At 48.4% G+C, this 26,217-nt stretch overlaps 1 protein-coding gene and 1 long non-coding RNA gene across 4 annotated transcripts; both read right to left on the bottom strand.

The window, feature by feature from the left end:
• Positions 1-4,348: 4,348 nt before the first annotated feature.
• Enc1 (ectodermal-neural cortex 1) lies at positions 4,349-16,803 on the bottom strand. 3 transcript variants are annotated; one of them, XM_048441522.3, is made up of 3 exons: positions 16,367-16,803; positions 11,185-12,998; positions 4,349-6,935 (listed from the first exon to the last, which is right to left on the bottom strand). In XM_048441522.3, the coding sequence occupies exon 2, from the start codon at positions 12,983-12,985 to the stop codon at positions 11,216-11,218; it is 1,770 nt and encodes a 589-aa protein (XP_048297479.1). In that variant the 5' UTR covers positions 12,986-12,998; positions 16,367-16,803; the 3' UTR covers positions 4,349-6,935; positions 11,185-11,215. The 3 variants fall into 3 exon arrangements, with proteins under 3 accessions (XP_048297479.1, XP_048297480.1, XP_085532952.1); XM_048441523.3 differs by lacking the exon at positions 16,367-16,803 and adding an exon at positions 15,602-15,761; XM_085676826.2 differs by lacking the exon at positions 16,367-16,803 and adding an exon at positions 13,689-13,819.
• A 4,280-nt stretch (positions 16,804-21,083) lies between these two features.
• LOC125405162 (uncharacterized) lies at positions 21,084-22,709 on the bottom strand. The gene is made up of 2 exons (XR_007233487.3): positions 22,395-22,709; positions 21,084-21,771 (listed from the first exon to the last, which is right to left on the bottom strand). It is a non-coding gene; the product is annotated as an uncharacterized LOC125405162 (long non-coding RNA).
• Between the last annotated feature and the right edge of the window lie 3,508 nt (positions 22,710-26,217).

The following is a 26,217-nucleotide window of genomic DNA, read 5'->3' as shown; positions in this document are numbered from 1 at the left end:
AGGTCATCTGATAACACAGCGGAGCTTTGGAGAAAGATTGCCTGAAACTCCAACTGCCTCTCCCCAGCTGCAGTCGCCCGTCTAGGCGGAGAGAAAGATTATGGTTGCCAAGGAAACGGGACTAGCGAGCAAGACAGAAACTTTGTCTCCTTTGGGTTCTGAAGACTCACAAAGCAAGCTGGGCTATACGTAGAGCTGGACATGACTATTGTAGATTTATCCTTTGCTTAGTAAAATTGCTTTTAATTCAGTCATCCTGAGGAGTACAATCCTCCCACCCTCTAAAAGTTAGGTCTGGAACCTAGAGTTTTCCAAAGACTGACAAATGACAGCACTTTGAAATTCATTGTCTCTGATTAAATCCAAGTGCAGGACAGATGGCCAAGTCTGAGTGCATGTCAGACAGGCAAAACACTTCAAGATTTGCGACAGGCCGGCCCAGGAATTAGCTGCTACGTTTTTGCATTTATTCATACATCCACGCACACCATGAATGTGGTTGTAAAACTTACTTGTGTACGTATTTATTCAAAAACACTCCCAAACAAAGCAGCTGCTCTCCTTGTGCCAGGCCAGATGCCCCTCTCTCAACCCCACTAACAGATAAGCCGTTTTTCTCATACTGTAGGAATTGTGAACACGTCATATACCCAGCCGCTCAGGACAGCAGCAGGAACCTTCTGAACTCCTTAGCTTGGCCGGAACCCACAATTTGGTCGTCATTTCTTTTCTGGGAACCCGTCTATTGGGATATTTACTTATTTTAATGAACAAACATTTGTCTACAGGGGAAAAAAAACAGCCAGTGAACGGAGAACAAGAAACCACCGCTCATTCAGGGCTGTCACACACACACCAAGGGAGCAGGCCACTGTCACTGGCAGAAACTCAAAGGAAGGCTTTATTGTGGGGGAGGGGAAGGCGGGGGTTGAATGGAGCCCACGGGTTTTGGGAGGCAGCAGGTGGGCCCACTTATGCCAGCATCCTGTGGCGGCGATTGGTTAGGAACAGACACTTGGCTTTCTTTGGTTTATCTGAAAGATGAAAACTTTGGATCCTGTCAGTTATTAATCAAGTTCTGGCCATCTGAGGCGGTGTGCGTAGGCCAGAAAATAACCATGGGTGTAATTCCTCACGGGCACTCATCCTTGTTTTTTAAGATTCATCTCTAACTAGACCGGTGTTTGCCAAGCATGCTAGGCTGATGGCCCACAAGCCCCGGGGATTTTCGTGTCTCCTCCACCTCCCCAGCACTGACTAGCACATCCCATACCCCTTACCTGAGTACTGGGGATTGAACTCGCTTGCAGGGCAAACACGTCACCCACTGAGCTGTCTCTCCAGCAGCATTCGAGGCTACTTTGTATGGGGGTTATTTGGCTTTCTGGACCCCGGCCCCCCTCCCCCTGCCATGATCAGGCCATGTTACATTCGCATACTCACTCATTCCGTAAATATTTTACAAATAGGAACGTAGGAACGGTGAGGGCGCATACACATCAACCTCCTACAGGTTCCATTCCCAGTCTCTCTCCCCTGTAACCTTATCTTCGGGTGTCCATCGCCAGGATTTTTTTTTGAGACATGGCGGAGACACCTTTCATTTGCTTCTTCCTCATGTCCACGCAGGCACAGCAGCTGCCGGCCTTCTCGATCATCTCACCAGGGCCAGTCTTCAGGATGCAATGGATCATTCCCACAGTTGTACTCAACCCCATGGGTCATTTCCCTCCACATTTTGGGGCCTACGGGACAGTCCAGAGAGCTTGCCTGGAAATCCAGTGCCCCCATTCCTTTGGACAAGTTCTATCATCCCTCCAAACCTGCTCTGTTTACCGGGTCAGGATAATCACAGAGGCCACTCTCAAGGGTAGCCATGCAGGTGAATTATGAGAGTGGAAGCAAAGAACCCCATACCCACCCGCCAGAGCCAACACTACATTGAGATGCATTCATGTACTTCTCCCAACCAGAATGCCACTGAGAACCTACTATGTCCCAGGCATGAGCTTGGTGCTTTTCTTAAACACATTATATTGTGTGGTTTTGCTATCTGTGACTGTTGGTCATGCTTACCTCAGGATGAAGGAACCAGCCAGCCAGGCAGTGGCGGCACATGCCTTTAATACCAGCACTCGGGGGAAAGAGGCAAGAGGATCTCTGTGAGTTCAAGGCCAGCCTGGTCTAGAGAGCAAGTTCTAGGACAGCTAGGGCTACAAAGAAACCCTGTCTCAAAAACGCCCCCAAAGAGAAATGAAGAAACCAAGAGTGAGATGTTGAGAAGCGACTCTGCTAGTTTCTCGGTCTGCGGTGACTCAGTGCCTGCCAAGCACATACCTAGGCGTATCCTCGCTTCATTATGGCACCCAGACACAACGTATCTACAGAGCTGCCATTTGCCATGGCTCTGCCTAGTCACTGTGAGAGGCAACTCCACTCAGCACAGCGGGCAAGCTGTGTGCATCAACTGTCAGTTCGCTTTTCCCCCTTTCTGGAGAAATCAGCTAACGCAGCTGACTCATAGGAAAGGGTTTCTCTCTCTAGCCATTCACCCATCTTAGTAAGTTCCTGAGACCTAGCTCTTACCAAGAGATTAAAGTTAAGTGTTCCAAATGAGCCATTAGGCAAACTATTACTAACCTAAGAAGAAGAGAACACCTGTTCAAGCATGCCTGTTCTCCTGTCAGCCCACTCTGACTCCTCAGAGAGCAGGTAGGACGCTGTGAGCTACATCTGCCATCCAGTGATCATGAGAAATAAGTCCCAATCTCGGAAAACAGAGTAGAGAGAAGCAAGGCACTCTTGACAACCTGACCCGGGCACCCCCCCCCCGTTTTACCACTGTGGGCAGATTGCTGCCGTGCACCCAGATGTTGTTCAAACTCTGCATTCGAGCTGATTCTGGTGTCCGAGGGCAGAGAAAAATTAGCAAGATGAAGTATCTTCATAACCTGTCCGTGTGTTGCAGCAAAAAAAAAAATCTGTCCAGGGCTGGGGACCTGGCTCAGTGTGTCAAGTGCTTGACACACAAGCACAAGGGCCTGAGTTCCATTCCCAGACCCACTTCAAAAGCCAGGCACAGTAGCCTGTGCTTGTTATCTCAGAACTGGGGAGGTAGAGACAGGAAGAGCCCCCAGAGGTCACTGGGCAACCCGCCTAGCTAGTCAATCGCAGGCCAGTGAGAGACCATCTGAAAAAGCAAAGCAGATTCCACGCGTGGATCAACACCACCGGAGGTTATCCTCTGACCTCCCAACACATGCATACACACGCACACTGCAAGCTTGCGCACACGAACTTCCACGCACACAATTCGAAAAGTTCTGTCCATAGCAAATATTCTCTACTCTTCAAGTCTCACTCAACTTGCGCCAAGTTCCCTCCCTGTCATCTGTTGGCATCCTTGTGTTAGCCACTGGGTTTCCAACGGTCATACATACTGTGCCTCTGGAATCTGAAGGCTCAGACATTTGCTCCCCAAAGCTTGGCTGTACCCCAGCCTCACCCAGCATGGAACCAACTGAGCCTTCTGTCGACTCAAGGCCTCTGTTGGTACCTTGGTCAAAATCCAGCAGTCTTAACAGCACTGTCTCCGCTCGTTCCAGTCCTAGAGTCCCAATTAGGTAGCATTTAGTTTCTGGCCAGGGAAGACTGTACCCAACATTGCTCTGCACACAGGAACACTCAGGGGCCCAGCCCAAGCAACAGAGGAGCATCAGTGTGACATGAAGCCACTGTCAAGTGAGGGCAGGAGGCTTCATCTGGCTCCGCACAAGACCAGCTGTCAACTCAGAAGCAGCCAAGTGGACCTGCGGATCCCACAAGGCTTCCTCTACCCGCTTACGGAGGATGAACACACTCTTCAAGTAGTCTCTAAGTCAGCGTCCGCAGGTAGGGAGAACCAGGCCCCAACCCTTCCTGTAAGAGTGCTCTTACAAAGTAGAACCCACCAAGAAACAAAGTCTAGATTCTATTATGAAGATTGTACAGTCCACTTATGATGAAAGAGATTGGACGCATAATCCTAGCACTCAGGGGCAGACAGGACGCGTGGAGTTCCAGGTCAGCCTTGTCTACACTGAAGAGTTTACAAGCCAGCTAGGGTTAGGGTGATAGAGAGAGAGAGAGAGAGAGACAGAGACAGAGAGACAGAGACAGAGAGACAGAGACAGAGAGAGAGGGAGAGAGAGGGGATTCTCATGTGCAAAACTACTGTCATAAACACAGGTGCTGAATGGTGAACGAAACATTCAGAACACTGGACATGACCTCCATTTTGATTAACTGAGAAAGTACATTTCCAATGTTTAAAATCATATTGCTATCAAATAAAAACTCACACACAGAATGAAGAGAAAATCTCTAATAATTTATTGACCTTCAGTTTCACATCGTGAAAAAAAAATAACAGTTTTACAAAACCTCAAAAAATGTAGTAGTAGCAAACAAGAACATACAAACACGAACATTTTCCTAACTTCTACAGAGTTTGGTACGTGAACCACATATTCAACAGCCAAAAGAGGGATATTATGCGGCTCTAATCACTCTTATTCAGACAGGTGTCAAGCCTGAGAAAAGGGGCTCCACCATTATACCAGAAGTGGAAGGCCGCCCTTTGTTATCCGTTTCTACGGCAACCAGCTCACAAACTAAGAAGAACCTCCCCTGTCTTGCGCCAGGGTCTTTGTGTGTACTGCGCTGTGAATTGTATTTGCTTCAAAGTGGGGGACGTTTCACAGGGTGAGAACGGTCAAGTAGCAAGCCCAAATGCCTACATCAATTAAAAGAGCGGGAGTCTAGAAAGTTTCCCTTGCCAGTGGGGGCCCACCCTTGCGGTGTAGCTCCCTCTGGCTCACACAGTAATTAATAGAAGACTCAAGGACAGGCCACAACTTTGAAACAGCTGCAGAAAATTCTCCCTGCTCTCAGAAGCAGCAGCGACACGCAGATCTTGAGACAGATTTGCATCGTAAACTACGGAGCTGAGACAGCTACAGGACGGACACTGACCATGCCACCAGGGTACAATCAGACACTTACACTGCTTAGAATAGCACATCTGCGGACCAGGAACTGATGCCGGAACGGTCTGCGAAGCTCTCGTTCCAACGGCTCATTTGTTTTATTTTGGTCCTATTACAGTCCACTTACTCATGGCACACACAGACGTGTACAATTAGCCTAAAGTACTAAGGTGGAGGGAAATGTTATGGAATTATCTGTCATTAGACAAGGCAAACACTCACAATGTAAAGGCGGTTTATCTGTCTTAACTCCTATTTTTTTTTTTTAAATACAGCACTGAGAAATAGGGATCAAAACAGGCAGAGTTAGTTGCAAGTTCTGCTCTTCCCCAGACACCTGGGGAAGGGCCCAGGGCAGCCTAGCACTAATACCTACCACTGCACATTTAGTAAACAAGCATTTGGAGGAGCACAGAATGTATTCACAAATGATCCCAACAGAAGCGGAAGACCTCGCCACAGGCCACCCTTTACACTCCTTGGTACGGTGTGACCAAATGTCACTTCTATGTACCTAAGTATCCAAGGATGAACACGGAAGCGTACATTGTATCAAACTGGACGTTTTTCTGGGAAAATAGAGTACTTTGTAGCTCAATGTCCAAGAGCCCCGCATAGGGGGAGCAACGTGGTCAGAGTTTGTTTACATCAGATACATTATAGTTTGTCCCCCATTGGTGTTGTTCTCCACCTAGCGTAAATAAATAGATAAATAAATAAACAAACTTTGGGCAATGTCTTCACCTGTGCCCTATATACAGAACTGGTCTGCAGACTCTCCCCAGGGTTTGAGGGTAGCACACACATGGGGGAAATACTATAAAGTAATTTGGTCCTTTCCACGTGTCAGCAGCCAAGACCAAAGTTGGGGAAATGAGACAGGAGGAAGGAGGACAGACCAATAGCCTGCTCTTGTGAGACCTGCCATCAGTGTGACCGTGAAACCCCAGTAAAGGGTGGTCTAGTTACGGTGACTTTGTGGTTTCTCTGTCTCTGGGATGTAATTTGAGTTTCTATCTCGGAATCTGTCTCTGTCCCAACATTTCAAAAATGCACCCCTCCCCCACCCACCCTCTACTTATCCTCCAAATTATAGCCCCAAAGTTTTTTTTTCTTTTTTTTTTTTCGTTTTGTGCAGCAAAGCACATCAACAACCACAAAATGTGCAAAACATACGACCGTCCACACACGCCCATCCACGTGAAGACAACGGAAGCTCTGTTCCAGCATGCAGGCCGCAAACAATAAATAGCTAAATCTAGAACACATTTCTTAACAGCCAAGACAAGGGTTAAAGTCACCTATAAATAGCGAAGAGCATCTACCAAACGGCTACCAACAATGTCCCCATTGTTCAGAGGCGTTCCGGGGGGACCGTAACCCCTTTTGAGATGAGTGGAAAGTCCTGGGGTTCCCATTCTTCAGTCAGCCAGGCCAGCTTCCCTCCTGACCCATGCTTGGCTTTGGGTCTCCAACAGCAGCTGGCACGGAGGCTTCAAGCCCGGTCCTCAGAGGAAGCTGACAACCATTTCAAATCTTGCACATAAATGGTGGAGCCATGGAAATCAAACGCTGAATGAGCTACAGCAAGGGAAAAGCCCAGCTTTTCTCTCCCTTTGAGGAGCTGATTAACGCTGACATTAATCCACAATTACCAGACAAGGACTAGATCACAAGCTCTGTCATTCATATTTAAACCATGTGCTACTTGCATTGAAGAAAAAAAAAAATCCCACCCCCCTCCCCCACCCCTTCCTTCATGTCCACTTAAAAGAGCCTTCACAAGGTGCAGCCGATGGTATTCGAGGAGTCTTGTGGCAACTTCTCCTGTTTTTCTTTCTCTTCATTAAAACTTGGGCTTCTCCAAAGCAGAAACCTCGTATCGTCTCACCATGCGTCAAGAGTGAGCTACAACAAAAAACAAAACACAAAGGTATGAACAATTTGTGATACGTCATGGTTTAAGATATTTGCTCATTAGCACACAATTTAGACTCAGGGCTAAGCTGAGCAACGGCATGCCTGAAGGTGGGAATTACAAGTCCAATAGAAAATGTGCACGCTTGGCAGGTTAGTAAACACGACGATGGACGGCCCACAAAACAATGGTGTCCAAGGCTGGAGAGATGGCCGGAACACTGGCTGTTCTTCCAGAGGACCTGGGTTCAATTCCCAGCACCCACATGGCAGCTCCAGTTCTAGGGGGTCTGACACCCTCTCTCACAGGCACACGCAGGCAAAACACCAATGTACATAAGACTACAAATAAATTAGTAATTAAAAAAGCATTAAAAAACAAATGGTGTCTTTCTTAAACTTGAGTATGTTCAAAGTCAAGCCTACACATGACCGTCTTCTGCTTTCAATGCTTGGAAAGGGAGCCTACTGTGATACAGTCTCTGGGCCATCAAGGGAGGAAGATAAGCCCCTAAGCCCACTGATCATAAAGAATCCAAGTTACACTTTTCAGACCTCAAAGCTGGTCAGTTAAAAATGCATCCCCGCCACTCACTGGAGCTCCAACTACAAGCACAGACAAAGGGAGTTTTGGCAGGGCCACTCATTAATGACAAATTCTTCTCTTTGGCTTATGTGTCTTCAGAAATGTGAGTCAGCCCCTAGCTGTTTCCTTTGGCTGTGGTCTAACAGTGATTCAAGCCTTCAAGACATTCCTTAGCCCTCGGTGTCATCCCTGAGCCCCGCCTCCCTGCAACCTGTATAGCCACATTAGGAATAATGTAATGTGGAACATCTCAAGACATACTTGCACAGAAATTAAGAGGGGGCAAATTCACAAGGCAGAAACAAAGCAAATGGAATTCCACATCCTATCAGGCAGGGACCATAAGACACCGCAGAAATTACAGGAAAATAAGAATTTTTGTCTGGGCAGCAGGGGACGGTTAAAATCTCCTTGGTGGATAGGTTTTCTGACTGGAAGTCTGTGCTGACACCCAAAAAAGAGGGTCTGACTCTCATTCCCCCCACCTCTAAGTGTTTGTAACTCCATCTTGTGTACAGTAAGCTTCAGAAATTTAAGCCTCCCCATTGGAAACTGAAAGCGCAGCTTTGACCAGGGGCTCACGTCACCCTTTAAGAGCAGGGAATTATCTGTCAAGTTCAGGTTTTATGTGCTTGGCTTCTCCTGCCCAGGGTACCAAGGGTGGAGGCTGCTGTTTCCCATGTAACACACCGATCGCTCTGTTTGCTCTGGTTCCCAGGGACCGGAAGCGAGCGATTAGTTCAAATACTTTAACGCATTCACTCTGGGCTGGAAAAAAGGGAACCCGAACTGAACAGAAATGACAAACAGCTGATAATCAAAGGAACGGAATGTCCCCAGGACATACAGCCTGAACTCCGGCCAGATCAGAGCAAGGTCTTACTACAGGAAAAGCCTGTAATATTGGCTGGTGTTGGGGCTAGACCAGGCTGCTTTCAACACCCACCTTTCTGAACTGCGGTGTTTTCTCCACACTGTGGTTAAAATCACTCGCTTAACAAAAAAGTAAGCATAAGGCCAGATGGATCTAACATAAGGACACTGTGCCCCCTCGGCTTGCCTAGCCTGCAATCCCTTGCTTCCCAGTCTCCCGGCAGCCATTTCTCACATGCTGCCACCATCCCTGGCTATTTTTCCAGGTCTACTGCACATACAGTCAGTTCTGGGCTAACTCTTAATTTTGAGTCTGTTAATTAGCGCTTTTTGCCTAGGAGGTTCTTCAGACCTGCTTGAGAGTTGAGTCACGCAACCGTATCTCAAGCGAAATAACCACTTGCAGAACGTTTGTTTATTCTGGATTACTGAGATGCCAGCAAGCCTGCAAAAACCAGTCTGGTGTGGGCTGCTGTGGGTATAGATGGCTCCTCACAGGAGCTTTCTGCTCCTCTGCAGGAATCTCAAGCCCAGGGAACACGGCCTTGCTGGCTGGGACAGGCTGGAGGAGCCAGCCAAAGGTTGGAAACGATGATGAAATGTGAAAGAGAGACCAATTTCGGTGCTTATCAGTGAGCTATTAAAGGTGGGGAAAGAAACCAGGCCGTGGTGGCCTTTAACCCCAGCACTCAAGAGGCAGAGGCAGGTGGATCTCTGTTGAGTTTGGGGCCAGTCTGGTCTACAGAGCAAGTTCCAGGACAGACAGACGTACCCTGTCTCGAAAACTGAAAGGTGGGGAAAGGAAGGCAAATAAGATGAAGCCCCTTCTGTTGATCTTACAACCACTCTCAGGTCCCGTTTTCCTTTCAAAAGCCCCTTTGAAGGTGTGCGGCACCCTAAGAAAAGCAGAGCCAAAAGTTCTCTGGTGATGACTTTGTTCGCGGCTCCTTCACGATGGCATTATTCTTTTCCCCTTACACTTAATAGTGAGCCCAGGAATCACCCAAACAAGGTGGCATGTCCCTAGTGCCTCTGTTAAGCCAGTTTCAGTTTGGTTTGTTTTTGTTATTGTTGTTATTTTGTCAGCTTGACAAAAGCTAAAGTCATTTGAGAGGCGGGGACCTCAATTAAAGCCACCCACAGGCTTTCCTGGATTAATGGACGAAGTAGGAGGGTCACTGAAGGTGGTACTACCTCTGAGGTGGTCCTGGGGGTGAAAGCAGGCTGAGCAAGCTAAGGGGGCAAGACAGTAAAAACTCCTCTGTGGCCTCTGCTTCAACCCCTGCCTTTGGGTTTACTGCCTTGCAGTTCTAGCCTTGACTTCCCTCCCTCGGTGATGGGCTGTGACCCAATAATATGTACAGATGAAATAAGCCCTCTCGCTCCGCCCCAATTTGCTTTTGGTCATGGTGTTTATAACAGTAATAGAACCAACTAAGTAAGACACACACACACACACACACACACACACACACACACAAGCTGAGGCAATTCCTGGGTTGGTCCTGAGGATGCTTCACAGGAGCCAAGCAGCCACAGTGACACCGAACCGTGTAGGCTGACTCATTATTGGAGCCGAGTGTAACAGGCTCTATGTACACAAGACAACCACTGCATGCTCACATCAATGACACAGGCTGCAGCTTTTGTTGGTCCCCGCAATAGGGTCAGGTGGACTGAATAACTGAGAGGATGCAGGTGGGGAAGCTTAGGGGGCTGACTATATCTACAGAAAACTCCACCTTTTGTGAGAACAACCTAGACCGTCCTCCAAAGTTAACAGTGCTCTCAAGAGAGAGGTGTATTGGGGAGGGGGGCATTTTAAATAAGCAAATACACAATTTTGGAGTCGATAAAATAGGAAACACATGAAGCAATATTTTTTAAAGTCTATTAAGTACAGAAAGGTCAACCCAGTATCTCAGGGATGATACAAAGATGAAGTTCAAGTTTATCAGGTAGCATCTTGATTGTATACTCAAGGGTTTGTTCTCTGGAGACAGACTACCCCAGGGGATTCCTTGACTAGCTAGCCTACCTGCTGAAGTCTATGACAGTGGGCAATTTATTAGTTAAGACTCCATAGGTATCAGATTTGTTCACCTGCCTAGGGAGGTTAGTGATAGCATCCAGGGGTTGTTCTGAGCATCAAAAGGATGCCTGCGTGAAGCACAGGGTCCTGTTCTAGGAACACAATGCATTATCTCACAGCCACTAACTGGAATTACCAATGAATGTCTGAGATTCCCAACCTGGCCAGATTCTACTGGAAAATTTTAAAGTAATAATGCAGTGCTGGAGAGATGGATCAGCCATTAAGGGCACTGGTTGCTTTTCCAGGCGACCCGGGTTCGATTCCCAGCACTTACATGACAGCTCACAACTGTCTGTAGCTCCAGTTCCAGGGGACACCCTCACACAGACATGCAGGCAGGCAAAACACCAACACATTTAAAGTAAAACTAAGTAAATCATTTAAAGCACCGAGGCTTGGAATCCACCTGGACCAAACCAAACAATATCTCTAGAACGGGTAGTTTCTGAAAATCTCTTTAGGAGATTCCGAGGCTCCGTGATGGCTGAGAGTCGCTGGTTTCTGTCGACAGGGGGTTGCAGTGATGGCCAACGCGGCCAGGTATTACTGTAGGAGCGCAAAACCTTTTGTTTTCGGTTCCTATGCAACTTAGCATAGGAAAACAGCAGCACCTCTCACTTCCCATCCTCTGAATTCAGGCTACCCTGCTGAAACGCACGCTTCCGTCTCCAGCTGCGCCTTCTTACCTCATGCGTGCTTCCTCTAGGAAGCTCTGCGTTAAGAAGGCAGATGTTTCCAGGTGCTGACGAACGCGGTGGGGATCAGGGAGTACGGGACAGTGGTGATGCTGTTCCACACATCCAAAGTCGGATCGTAACAGTCCAAAGTCTTGCAGCGCTGGATGCCGAAGTAGCCTCCCACTACATAAAGCTTGTTCCCGGAGGCCACGGCGTGGCAGCTCATGCGCTTGGCTGTCACGTCGCCCACCTTGGTCCATTGGTAAGTCTCACTATTGAATTTGTAAGCAGAGCAGGCAGAGAACTCTGTATCGCCGCCCATAATAAAGATCTGGTTCCCCAGCACAGCTGCCGCTGTGTAACGCCAGGGCTGGGGACAGGTGGCCGGCACCGTCCACCTGTTCTCACACTGATCGTAACACTGAACTTTGGGAAGCTTGTCATGACTCACGCTGGTACCTCCGAAAGCAAACAGCTTGAGTTTGGCGCTCACTACAGCAGCATTGCTGACGCCTTCTCGGAGCGGGGCAACCATGGTCCATTTGTTGGTCGTGGGGTCGTAATGTTCTACTTGCTTTAGAGAGACTGAGGGGGAGGCTGGGAGGCAGCCAGTGGCAGCAGTGTGCCCACCGACCACATACAGGCAGTGCTTCAGTTCAGCAGACCCATGACCGAACCTGGCCACCAGCATAGGGGCAGCCTTGGACCACTCCTCGTGCAGGGTATCGTAAACCCAGACATCTTTTGAGACTCCATTTTCGGATCCCCGCCCCCCAGTAATGTACACTTTGCAGCCAATTGCGCACGCACTGAACTCTTTCCTCGGGCTGGGAATGTCGGCCTTGGGGATGATTTCTTTAGCCTTCTGGTCTACCAAGTACAGTTTGTCACACATGAAAGTCTGTCCTCCTAGGAGGAAGAGGGCGTGGCCCGTTTTCCGAGGGCGGGCGCAGAGGCTGGTCACCACGCCATCGTTCTGCAAGATTTTCAGCTTGCACCGGATGGCCTCTTCCACAATCTCCTTACTCTTCCTCTGCTTGGTGATGAGCTCCTCCATGGCCACGTTCTCCATGAGATAGATGGCAGGGAGGAGGGCCAGCCTCACGGTCTGCAACAGCTCCGGGAGGTAGCAGTAGCGCTTCTTCAGGTCATAGCTAATCCAGTTCATGGCAGACTCGTACACAAGCCTTTCGTCTTCCGTCTCCAGCTCTTCACTGGACAGGAGCTGCACAACCATATCCTGGGGCAGCTGCAGGAAATCTTCGTTCTTCCGAATGGTCTGGAAATTGCTGAGGCACATTCTCCAGGAGAGTTCATACAGCTTGGTGCACTGGTGGGCATCGGACAGCAGCAGCATACCCAGGCAGTTGGTGGGATGCAGGTTTTTTTCCAAAAATTCTGCACATGCGTCTCGGATGTCCTGGAACTCCAGCATGTCACCAGCTTCCAGGAGCGACTCGGCATTTTCTTCATTGATGATGACCCGGGAGGAGTAGGCGTAGTCGAGAAGCAGTTCTAAGACTTCTGGGTGGATGGAATTGTCGAAGTTGACTTCGCTGTCCTGGCTCTCTTTCAGGCCACCACTGAACATGGCTTCAAAGTAGCGGCTGCATGCAGCCAGCACGGCCCGGTGGCAAGGGAAGGTCCTGTTTCCCGCATGGAGAAGGACATCGGTGAAGAGCCGCTGCTGCCGCAGAAGGTTCAAGTGAGTGAGGACACTGTCGGCATAGGAAGACTTATGAAACAGGTAGATATTGATGGAGCCACTGCTGGCCCTGGACTTGCGGTTCTCATGCACGCTGACTGACATCTTGTTTCAACTCCTGAAAGAAAACAAAACAAAACCATTGAACGGGGAAGCTCTTGATGTTCCCAGCAGTGGCACAAAAGCAACAATCACTTAGACAAAGAAAACAAGAGCCTTGTTAGTCCTGCTACCTACTGTTCGGAGGAGGGGATGACCATTCTAGAACAAAGCCAAAGAGAACTTGTGGTACTGTTGAGCTATTTGAACCATACCAGGTTGTTGGTGGGGTTGGGGGCATGGCTTAAAAGCAGGTTTATCTTGGAAAACCTGACTGCCAGAATGGAACTCAGCAGAAGCTGAGGGAAGCCCAGCGCCAGGCCAGCTGATTCACTACAGGCCGCTTAAAATGCCAAGCTTCCCGCTCTCATGATGCCAAGAACGTCAGGAGGGCACCAGCTTTAATGCCCTATGCAGCATAAAGCCATGTGTAAAACAAACACCTACTAATTAGAAATTCTATTAAGAATTCCTTTGGTAAGATTTAAACTCTGCACGTGTGTGTGTGTGTGTGTGTGTGTGTATACATATACATATATATGTATATATATATATATACGACTCCTGAAGTAGTCAGATCTTTATGCGAAGGTTAAATAGACAGCTAACTAGACAGCCCTAAATGCACGAGAATATAAATATTTCCATACATTGATCAGCAGACCTCAGTGAAAGCACAGAAGAAATTCTGGCCACAATTACCACCCACCTTTCTGAACCTGGACAGATTCCAGAATGACACTTTGGCACATAAAAGGAAGAATATTTCGAGTAGGCAGCTCACGTTGTTTTTCTGCTCTTCCTGCTCTATACCAATCCTTGGAAAGCCGAAAGCCATCACAAGAACAAAGGATGCACCCACCCCCTTTGACTAAACACTCCATCACCAGGGCAGTTAGGTACCTGCAAATGCTGCACCTGCATACTGGGAGCTCAAACTGCAAACACCGCTTTATGTAAATTCAAAAGCACACAGGGGCGGACTGTGTGTGTGTGTGTGTGTGTGTGTGTGTGTGTGTGTGACATTCATGTGCCCCTGTGTGTTATTTTAACCATTGTTCATGCAAGGCCGACCACAGCGCTTTCCTAAGTATCAAAATCAGCATCAGTGGAATCGAATGCTATCTTTTTAGGTATCTGCTATGACAGAAAAATAGTTAGCAATAATTTAGAAAATGTCCACCGTCCATCTGGAAAACTGGAATTAACTCCTGCTTCTGACAGTTCTGACAGTACCACTCAACCGCTTTAAAGACTATAAAGCCTTAAGGACCTGCCCCCTGGGGATTCCAGGGGAGGTTGTTTATGCCAGGAGGGGATGGTATATGCAGTTGGCTACAGTATCTTTTCTGATGCAAACAGCCAGAACTTAACAACACAGCTGAAACCGATTGTTTTCCCTCTGGTCATCCAGATATTTATTTTTTTAATTTATACTCCAGGAATTATTAATAAACGTAAATGACTTGCCAGATTCCCGAGCTAGAACTGCAATTTCCCCCACCAGCTGGGAAAGCTGGCACAGAAAATAACAAAGGTAGGTGTCTGACATGCCTTTGACCCTTGAGGCCCATATCTTTAGGTGATGTAACTTGTTTTCCTCTGGTTTGGGAATGTTACTTCTCAGGTTGGGTAAACAAGGCGAAAGAGAACCAACTTAGCTTCAGAGTTACAAAGCTCCAGTGTTACAAAGTCTAGGCAAAGCACCCAGAAATTTCCAGTGGATGGGAAGGTGGTAAAGAAAGACTAATTGCCCCCCCCCGCCCCCGCCCCCAGCTAAGGGTCTATCTCCTGTCCATCTTGAGTCACTGTAAAAAGTTCTAAAGAATGGCCCGGTGGAGGGATCCTCTAAGAATGCACGCACTTGAAACCTGCATGCTTTACCACTGCGGATGCTATTTAAATGAAAGCGTTCTGACTTGAGTTATTTTGAGGAAGATTTTAAGCCCAAACCTCTAAGAGACTGCCTAGTCTCAGGAAGCCGCCTCCTCTCTGGCTAAGAGCCAAGAAAGGAATATAAGCAACTAAGTGCTTGGCGGCTGGGCTGGAATCCCACTGGGCCACAGCACATGTCCATTAACAGGAGATTCAGGGTGGCATAAAACAACATCCACAACCAGGTGTATGCTTAAGAAAACAGTTTGTCCAGAAGACCTTAGGATACAAGATGCACAAGACTCTGCATCCTGTGTTTACCTGCTGTGTTTTCAAGGTCTCCCCAGAAAGCAAGGAGGAATTGTGCACCCTGTCATCCTGGATCCCATCCCACTGGAAAGCACGTCACTGTCACAATCTCACATCTTGTAACCATATATGATTAAAACAAAAGGTAGACTTGAAGGCGTGAGGGAAGGAACTTGCCTTCTGGTTCAGAATTATGCAAACAGTGAAATATCCACAGAAGTCATTTATACAGTTACTAAACACACCTTCAACATAAAATTAATCATTCATTCTTCCCAACATTTTTTAAGCCCCCAAAGACATAAACTTGCACGCTAAGGAAATGGCCAAGAAAATGCACACATATACTTAACTCGCGTCTACAAAGAAAGCAGAGAAAGACTGCTATTACTGTGAACATCAAAAGGGCTCCTAGTTCAGTAACTTCGGTTCACTTACTGTGGCTTACACGCAGGCTGGCTGTCTGCCTCCAACACTTTGAGCACCTCCGGCTCTCCCCGGGCTTTAAGCCTGATCTCAATCCCACGAGAAAAGTACCCAGGCAGATGTTCTCAAGGACTCATATTATTGACAACAATGGAACGACACTATAAAGACATTTACAAAAATAGTCCTTCGCCACACAACCCCCTACAACATTTGCAACGCTATTTAACACGCTGGACGTGTCACTGAGGGCGACACCAAATTACACGTCCAAGTTCACCGTTTCATCTTTACCCCGCCCACCAATTCCTAGCCTTTGAAAATAATAATGTCACTCTAAAAGGCAAAAGCTTGCGGGAGAAGAAACTAGTTTTTCAGGAACCAGTTTTCATTCATTTGGCTGCAAACAAATGCCCCCATGAGGAGGTCTGCACGTGGGCCACACCGTCCCCGGAGCCGACAACAGTGCACCACAGGGAACCGATCCCACGCGCTGGACTGTCTGGAGGCTGCAGGGAGCCGGCATGATATTATCCCCCAACTCGGCTCCTCGCAGTCCCTGAGACTTGCCCGGGCGTTACACCGCGGAGGGGAGGCACGTCGCTCCCTCAGCGCGATCCTGCTCTGGCGACAGTTCTGCCCCGAGAGTAGTTCCTGGGCTTAAGCCACCGGCAGGGTGGCCGGCGCCGGCTAGTTGTTCGCAAGCACACCCCGCGGCCGGCCCGCCCCTGAAATCCGGGCGCCCGCAACAGGTCTGGGGCTGCAGGGGAAACTTACAGCAGTAGGCGACTGGCCTCCGCACACAACCAGCTAGGGTTCTTGCCTCGGTCACCCGCAGGGAGCCAACGGAGGGCGTCTCGGTCTCAGGAAAAGGTGGCGATCACCAGGGAGAAAGGAGTGCCGGGAGGAGAGGCGACTGCGCCGGGGGTAGTGGCTCCCGGGTTGGCTCTGGCAGGCAGCTCGCCTCGGCCTCCGGATCTGCAGCTGCGGACCTGGCGCCCCGGCCGGGCCAAGCGTCTGCCGGGCGCTCGCCTAGCCAGGGGAGAGTGAGCCTGCGGCGGCCGCGCGGCGGAGGAAGGCGGGCTGAGCACTGGGGGAGGGAGGGAGCGAAGCTGCGGCGTGAGTGCGGACGGCCGCCTGGCGTCTGCTCTGGGTCTCTGCAGCGCCTTCGTCGTGCGCCTAGAGCAGAGGCTGCAGGAGCGTACTGAGCCGGGCCAACGCGCACCGGGCTATAAGTTGCGCGTCCGCCCGGGAGGGGGCGCGTATGCAAAGAGATTCGTCGGGGAGGGGGGAGGGAGGAAGCGCGTCCACAGAGCCGTCAGGAGCGGGTGGTGCTGGGGAAAGAGCTGTAGGGGGAGTTATCGGGAGAGGAAGCGGGGGGGGGGGGGGGGGGAGGGGGCGGGGAGTGCTCGGAGACAAAGCGGACGCCTTGGCTCAGCTCCGGGCAGCTGCAGCCTCCGGGGACTGTGCAGAAAATAAGTTTGAGGGGCTCCGATGGTTTTTGCCTCTTTGGGTCAACCTAATTCAAGGCTAGCTCGGGATTTGGGGAGCGCCCCCGCAGGGGAAAGCAGCCCTGAACTGTGGGTTCAGTGGTGCCGGTGTTCATGGGATGCTCAGTTTAGTGGCCCAGGGCCAAGCTGGGGTTCCGCAGCATCGGCGCGTGTAGCCATTCACTGGGCTGGACATCCCAGCTGCAGGCAGAACCTACTACCCACGGGGCAAGGGTAGAAGCCCAAGTCTGGACCCTGGCGACGCTGCAGGTCGCGCAAGTGGGACGTGGGCTTACTTGCTGGCAGGGGGCCAGACTCCAACTCCAGGCACTTGCCGGGTGTCGTACCTCCCCACCCCAAGCTGGACTCTGCCCCACGCGGTGCTGGAGCCGCTGCAACTCAGGCTCAATTCTGCGGGCCCACGTGTTTCGCAACCAATCACCAGGGCCGCTAGATTCAAAGAAGCAGCCACACCGCCGCCTTCCTTTGGGGAGAAGTCACCTTAGAGACTTAGCCTTTCCTGTTTTTTGTAGGTTGGTGGTGTTTGGAGTTGAGTCAAGAAGTAACCCCAACACACACACACACACACACACACACAGCCTTGAGAGCCTGGCAAAGAAGGGAAAGCTATCCAAAAAGAAGAAATTCACGTGGCGACCCCTGATTCTGACCCTCACTCTTGGCTTCTGTGCCAGGGGTTTGTATTTTGGATGGGAGCTAAAACGCCCCTTTGCGTTGGCTTTTATTCCGTATTTAATATAGAGTCTAGGGACGAGCAGTATAGATTATTGGTCCAAACCTTTATTATACAGGTGAGGAAAAAGAGGTCTTGGGAGATGTGAATTGCCTGGCTGGGGATCTGCACCCCCTCAATAGTGGCCCAGACAGGAGATCGACTTTAATACACCACCACCACCACCACCACCCGCGCGCGCGCGCGCGCGTTCTTCCTTAAAACACCAGGCGTAACAATGGTTTAAATCGGCTAAGGAGGCTCCACATGGCGCTTCCTGAGACCACAGACTGCTAAAACCAGTACGGTCGGTTTTTTATCCCAGCTCTACTTCTGGCTATTATTCGGGCTGATAAATTTTGCTCATCGCAAAGAAAGACAGTGCCCTCTTAAGTCCTTTCTTAGCATTAACACGCCAGCCTCACTGCAGCCTCTTCAAATCTGTTTCTTATTTTAATCTTTTGATACAGAGTCTTGGCTCCATTTTTCTTTACAAAGTCAGAAAAGCTCGAGGGATTCGAGGTAAGAAGCAGGTGCAGAGGCCTGAGGGCAGCAGCGAGCCAGCTAGGCGAGCAGAACTTGGTGCCCGAGGAGAGAAGAAGAAAAACGGCGCCCAGTAAGTGGAAACTCTGCACACAGCAGAGCAGGCCCTGAAAGAGGGAGGTGGAAGCGGGTCGCTGTTGCGGGTCTTTAAAAACACGGTTCTGTATCGTGTGGCCCGGTTTGAGAGGCACCAGGGCCAACTCCTGGCCCCTTTCTTTCTGTTTTCATCTATCTGGGTTTGAGTCAAACACAAATCTGTTGGTTTAGGGGACCAACAGTTAATGCCTTCTAGTGAGGCAATGGTCTATTAAGAAGTAAACACGTTTTCTCTTTTGACAAAATATGCCCAGCTTTCTCCCAGAGCCACCTCGATGTTGCTGCTTAGGAGGTGTGCATACCTCAGCTGGTTGGCTGGAGACCTTGCCAGGAGAAGCCCCCTGGCAAAGGACAGATAATCATTTCTATTGCATCTACCACCTGGAAACAGCAGTCTCCACAACCAAGGAAACAGTAGGGCTCCCTTCTCTTTGCAGAGAAGCAGGGCTGAAAGAGTTAGTCCCACCACTATCCACTGATGTATCTTTTCTGCCTAATGTTGCCACTTCCAATGTTTCAAATCAAGAAAACAAAATCGCAGCCTGGAAAATCCTGAACTGACCATATATACATCCCTTCATCTGCTACTGAAAGATAAGCAAGGCGGGGTGACGGAATTTGTTTAGGGAGGTTATCCAAACTGGAAACCACTGAAAGAAACAGGACCCACAGAAACTGGATCCCCACAGACTAACAACGGTCTGCTTGAGCCAGTGTGTGGAAAATTCTTCAGGCTGCTGGGCAGCTTCTAATGCCTTTATCAAGGCTGTGGGTGATTTGCAAGTTAGTGGATTTATGATCATAGAAACTCAAACTATGTCATTTTTTATGACATCTCTCGGCCAATGGGAAAAGTCATTCTTATCACCCTGCTTACAGGAAACAAAGGTGATCCCTCTACACAGACAGGAAGAAAACGCTCCTCAGGATTGTGACTGCTCTAAACCACAACAGACCCAGCCAATAGCTGAGACGTCACACCTCAGGAAATGTTACCAGGCTGCTTTGTACAACAGCCAGTGCTTGGTTCAGGATGTCAGGCTGGTCCTGCAGGCCCCTGGGAAAATGTCTTTGCCTGGCCTTGGGACACTAAGCCAAGGTCTCCGGGTTTTTGTTTTTGTTTTGTTTTTTAATGCTGTTAGGAAGCTGTGCCCAAGGCTTTTGGCCTTGTTATCTTCCTTAACAACCTTATTTTGTTAGGGCTGCAAAATCAGCAGCAAGGGGTTAAATGTATTAGCTGCCTTCAAACCTAATCTGTCTTCATTCATTCCTAATTTACACTCGGGCTGAATTATAATGAGAATGATTTAATTAACACCGTACAATCATGGTACCAGGGACTGGACAGCTCAGGGGATTAGACTAAACTGGGCCAAGCAGCTGCCACCCTGCCTCTTGCAGGTTCCCTGAGCCTTACCCAAATTCAGACAAGTCCCCTGCTGGGATTCCAGAAGGGCCCTCTTTATTCTTAGACTCACTTCCTTGATCTGTGTGAGGGAGAAGGCACAACCCTTCTTCCTGTGGAATTCCCTGCTGGGGCTTTTGAGAACCTTGCCCAGTAGAGTCAACATGGCAGAGGACCAAATGCCCACCCAAGGTGTGATTGCCAGTCTTTGCTGTCAATGTGACTGGATTTAGAATCACCTAGGAGACACACCTCAGGGCATGTCTCTGAGGGTATTTTCAGAGAGTTTCAATTGAGGAAGACCCACCCTGAAAGTAAACAGCGAGGTAAGATGGGCTTGGGGTTTCCGGGCTGAATAAATTGGGGAGGGGGAGGGAATGAGCTGACCACAAACACTCATCTCTCCCTGCTTTGCTGGAGACACTGTGACCAGCCACCTCACACTCCTCTATTCCTTCCCCCACCGTGGGCTTTCTTTTTTTAAAAGTTGTAAGCCCAAATAAACCTTCTCTCCCCCTTACCTTGCTTCTTTTTAAGTATTTGGTAACAGCAACACCAAAAAGTAAGAAACACCCAGGATCTGTGCTTTTCTTTCCGTCCTGTGGAATTCATGCTAGGAAGTGCACATCTAGCAAGGGATGCTACGTTCTGGTCTGGAAGAGAAGGAGGAAAAGGGAATCCCTAAGGGGAGAGGTTGAAGTGGGACCTGGGATGCTGACGTCACCTGCCCAGTTCTCCAGGGAAGGAGAGTAGACTTAGCTTCTGCAGCCTACTGTCCTCACCTGTTAAGGCAGGCAGCTAGCAGAGGGACTGTGGCTTGTGCAAGGTAGTACTTTCTTACTGGCGGCCCTGAAGGTGACCAGAGCCACTAGCGAATGCGGGGGTCGGTTCTTCATTACCGAAAGAGGACCAGAAGGGCCCAGCACGGTCCGCCACAGCACTTCGCCTACCGACATCCCTAGGGAGAGAGACCATAGAACCTGTCAGCCGTCCTCTTATTTCAAAAAGAGGAGAATTGAGCTATAGTTAACAAGAAAGGAACACTGTCAGCGCTCAGTGGGTCTCAGAACACAGTAGGTCGGTATCACAGGGCTTGCTGGGAAAAAACGAGGGGCCTCGGCAGTCTTGTTCTTGTTATTACGTTTGTGTTTTCGTCTGCCTTTGTTCTCTTTAAGAAATTAGTATTTGTATTCAGGACTTTGCTAAATCTAGACAGTATTGAGACTGTTGAAATTGGTACGGTCATATTTTAGCATTCCAGTTGTTTCTTAAAGTACAATGCACATGCTACTTTATATTTTGTGAATCAAATCAGTTATTAAAAAATAAGTTTTTTTAAATTTTGATTTCCAGTTGCTCGTGCACGGTTGCCTTTTGTCTTTTGGTTTTCAGTGAAGAGTTTCATGGGACATGTTGCCTTTGTTCCTATTGGCCTCTTCTATGGGGGTTGTTATTGGTGGGCGATGCCCTCGTCCTTTCAGCCTTCCTCACCTCATCCGGCCTCCAGTGACATTTGGGGGAGTGATGGAGGCATCTGAGCCAGCGACTCTTAGTATGTTTCGAATCTAGTCCAGTTACAGCATTTCTCCTCAAAGCCCTAGAAGACAGTGATCCGTGTGGACTGGCGTGGGTTGTAGGAGCAGGGTTTTGAAGCAGTCTTTTTTTTTTTAGCCATTTTCTCTGATTACAAAAGCAATGCATGATAAAATGTAGACACTACAGAAAGGAACAAAGAGAACCGTAGTCCACCACACGGGAGATAATGACATCGGCGTTTCGGTTCCAGTGTGTAGACGTTAGACAGTTGAGGACAGAAACTTGAGAACACAGCTTGGATTCCTGCGTGCACATTTACTGGTGGAGTGAGTGTTGAGGGGGCGAGGACGGTACATTCAGAGTAGTTCAGTTTTCTCAGCTAAAACACAAGAGGAGGAGATTGTCTTACAGATTAAATAAACTGGGGCATATTCAGTCCGATGATGGGGGCACACACCTTTGATCCCAGAAGGCAGAGACAGGCAATTCTCTGGGAGTTCGAGGCCAGCCTGGTCTACAGAGCAAGTTCCAAGACTATCAGGGCTATGCAGAGAAACCCTGTCTCAGAAAAAAAAAAAAGAAAGAAAGGAAGGAAGAAAGAAAAGAAAAGAAAAGCTAAATAAATAAATAAAGGCATATGTAAGACATGAGCCATGGGACCTTGCTAACAGTGAGCATGCTATGCGCTTGTTTTTATGTGGATTGAAGAAACTGTTTACAGAGAATGGTGTTTCTATAATCTCTGACATATTCCCAAGGGACCCTCCTAAATAAAAGACAAGGGTGACTTGAATCCTTCCGGAAATCCCTTCTTCCCACAGCTTCACATCATATTGAAGGGACACCTTCATGCCTCAAATGTGCTCTCTTATCCCCCAGGGAAGGATATCATTATTATTATTGTTATTAGTATTAGTATTAGTATTAGTATGGTGCCAGAGATTGGACTCAGGACCCTGTGCATGCTAAACTCACTCTGCCCCTAAGCTGTACTCCACTCACTCTGATTATTGGTTCCAGGCTTCCTTGTCAGGAAGGAACATGGCATCTGCAATACATACAAGCTCAGACCCGCGGGGTCTGCCGGTCCTTTGTCCTTCATTGATGCTGTCTTCCTGTTTTGTGCTGGAACCAACCGGTGATAGAAAAATTATTCTTTTCTCTGTTCCTTTAAAAAAAAGAAGAAGAAGAAGAAGCTGGTGCAAAGAAAAGTATTTTTAAAACTCATTCTGTAAAATGAAGCAGCTAGCTGCCTTTAGAAGAATGTAGCCTAGCTAAAAAGAGAGCAAATATGGGGTACAGGCGCCCCTGTTTCCTGCCCCGAAGCTCTTGCAGGGTGTGTGTGATAAGGGTTCCCTGGTACCTATCAGAATCGCACCAGGCGTCTGTAGGGTGTGACCTTACACAGCCTCGGGGAATCTTGAACTATTTTTCCCCCTCCTGTTTTCCATAATCTTTTCAGTACCCCAAGGCTCCAGGACTAAACTCCTAATTTGTTCTAAGTAATTACATTCAAGAATCGACCGTTGTGCCAAGCAATGAAAAATGAAGGTTTTGTTTGGCCTGGATGCTGTGCTTCTCGGGCGGGATGCCAAGTCTCTGAGCAGGTCTCAGCATGAAGAAGGGACCAGAAGAAGGGACCTTTGTGGTCCAAGGCCTTGCACCTCTGAATGAATATTTAAATGATTTTATAGCCGTCTGTGAGTACAGACTTTACTCAATGGTGCAGCACACCTCAGACGGGAGGCTGAAGTCACCATGAATCATATGAAAAGGGAGGGTTGTTCATCACTGTCTTACACACGCATCAGGTGAAAAGTGCAACATAAGAGAGACTATGAGCTCACATATGTATGTATGTGTGTGCCTACATGGATAACATAAAGAGACATTCATACATTTCCCTGAGTATCATAAGAAAATATTTTCAATATAAAATTAACTCTACAAAAATAGGTATTTAAGATAGTTTGCTGCTTTCCACAGCCACAACTGTGTGAGAAGTTTTCTTTACAAGGCCTGTGTTTCTGCGATGTTTGGGGGTCACAGGGGTTCACTGTACTAGAAGAGACAGCCCAGTCTTTCTCCCAAGCTCCACTGATTCATTCTGCATCTTTTCTGAGATACCTAAGATGTTAAAAATTTGAGGCAACACCAAAGGTGTGTTGTGATTTTTTCAGATAGTGCTTTTTTCTAGGTAGAACGTCGATGGATTTTTCTGAACGTATTTTGACAAGTTTGTCTATTTCAAAAATTCCACATATAAATTTCAATAATTTGTCATATCCTAAATTCTTTATGCATGCCGTATTACAAACAAAAATTCCCCTAAGCTGGTCGTTGGTGGCACACACCTTTTACTCTCAGCACTCAGGAGACAGAGTCTAGGGGACTGAGTTCGAGGCCAGCCTGGTCTAAAGCGTGAGTTCCAGGACAGCCAGTTCTGTTACATAGAGAAATCCTGTCTCCAAAAACAAAACAAAAACCTTCCTTCTCCTCATACCTACTAGTCACCTGAGAAATGATACTGTTACCCAACAAACCCAGGAAAAGACCACAAGGGTGGCGTCGATGCCTCAGAGTGGAATTACATAAAGCAACAGTGCCCTCTTGTGGCTGTAGTGAAGGTGCATGTACGAAAGGGTCTGAGAACATGCAAAACCAATTCACAGAGAAAAGTGAACAAGCTCTACAAATTCCCGTGGGTTATTTTGAGCTCCAGGCGTTTAGATGAACAAAGGGAAACTGTAGCCGAGGGTCTGGCCAGTCTGCAATACTGGCCAGTCTTACAGTGACCCAGTGGCCTACAGACAGGCGAGCAGAGGGCAGGTCTGGGTCACTGACCTCCTCAACACAGGCTGAACAATTCCGAGCCTGCCAGTCTCCTGCTACTCCTTCTAAATACAGGGTAAAGTTCAGTTGTCCTGAGGCCCAGGGACAGAACCTGTTAGTGATGGAACTCTCGTTTCTATGCTTAACGTGTGTAAGCACCATATTTACCTAAAGGACTAAGATCTCAGGCGATGAGCACACCAGAGCTGAGTTCTTAATCACTGAACTACACTGTGTCTTCTATTTTCCTGGTCTCAGTGCCTGCTTTCCTGCCCCTCAGGCGTGCTGCCTTGCTCATTCTCTCTCTCTCTCTCTCTCTCTCTCTCTCTCTCTCTCTGTCTGTCTTTCTCTGTCTGTCTCCCTGTGTTTCTGCCTCTGTTCTCTCTGTGTGTCTCTGTCTCTCTCTGTCTGTCTCCCTGTGTCTGTCTGTGTCTGTCTTTCTCTGTCACACACACACACACACACACACACACACACTGGGTTTGGGGGACTAGAAGGCATGCATTGCTTGATTTACTTTGCTCCATGTTGACAAGCCTGATAACAGTGTGACAAATCAGAAGCTGGAATCAATTGACTCAAATTATACTGTTGTTTTAATCCGCTTTACCCTTTCTCCATAGTTGATTGAACATCTTACCGGATCGTGTTTTCATTCTGGCACACAGTACCCACCAGAGATTGGTACATCAACTCACAAGCAAAGGAATGTCTTCATCAACTTGCTCTTTCAAATTTAGTTTAGACATAGTTTCTCAGCTAGGGAACTGAGGCACTGTTTCCCCTGCTATGATCAAGCCCCAAGTAGTGAGAGAAACATCTTCCCACTTCAATGTCTGCAGCCCAAAGGCCCAGGGGAGCTCATGTGTCCTCTTGGAAGGATCTAGAGAGAAAACGCAATTGAAAACAAAGGAAGCTTTTAACTTCTTGGCTGGACCCAGCAATTGTGACATTTGGTTTTAAAACCCAACATACACAGATTATGCAAAAGTTTGAAATCTTTATGTCGGACAATGGTTTACAGATGTGAAGGACCTTGTTAGTGGGTAGTCACAGGGTGAGCGCGCTGTGCTGTGTTCCACTCCTTAAAGATGCCAAACATAGTAAAACTTCACTTGTCTAGAATCCAACCAACCCGAGAGAATGATCAGTACAACATTCTTCTCACACTGACCATATAGAGGACCGAGTCCTTTCAAAAAGCAAATGATGTCCACTAAAGTAACAAATCCATAAGCAATCTCTCAAGAGGGTGAATTAGTCGGGAGGATCAGGGCAACACTGATTTAAAACCTGGAGAGTGCGAAAGGGAACCTGCCACCTGCAGCCTTTAAAGGGGTTGGAGAGGAGGAGGGGCAGGGACAGCTGCCTCTCCTCTTGTCCCACTGAACTGACAGGTGTGTGCTTGTAAGCTCAAGACAGGAGAGACGAGTCAAGAGTTGGTACCTCAGCTTGGTACCAGAGGACCCAGAGTTGGTTCCTGGCTCCCACAGGGAAACTGAAACCAACTGTAACCCCAGTACCCAGTGATCTGGCGCCCTCTTCAGGATTCTTTGGATGGTGTAAACACCAGGTGTGCTTCCAAGCACGCGGGCAAATATTCATACACATAAAGTTAAACATATCTTTTTAAAAGATAGAGATTTAAGCTGAGGATGGTGGCGCATGCCTTTAATCCCAGCACTTGGGAGGCAGAGGCAGGGGCATCTCTGTGAGTTTGAGGCCAGCTTGGTCTACGGAGGGAGTTCCAGGACATTCAGGGCTACACAGAAAAACCCTGTTTGAAAAAAAAGATGGACATGCCAGTTAACAAAAATTTGGCTTGTTTCACGATGGCAGCAGCGTGGGAGCAGCCTCCTCTCTCACGGTGACAGGCTGCTAGGACCTTTGCACTGGCTGCAGCGAAGCAGCTGTGTTTCCCAGGCGCAGTAGAAAGCAGCTGCTTACAGAAAGTTTAATGTTTGGGGTGTTTCCAAGCCTCATAACCCTCAAA

Source organism: Myodes glareolus, chromosome 15 (assembly GCF_982192425.1).
Source record: "Myodes glareolus chromosome 15, mMyoGla1.1, whole genome shotgun sequence".
In the NCBI taxonomy this organism is placed as follows: Eukaryota; Metazoa; Chordata; class Mammalia; order Rodentia; family Cricetidae; genus Myodes; species Myodes glareolus.
This window is presented reverse-complemented; position numbering and strand designations above follow the sequence as displayed.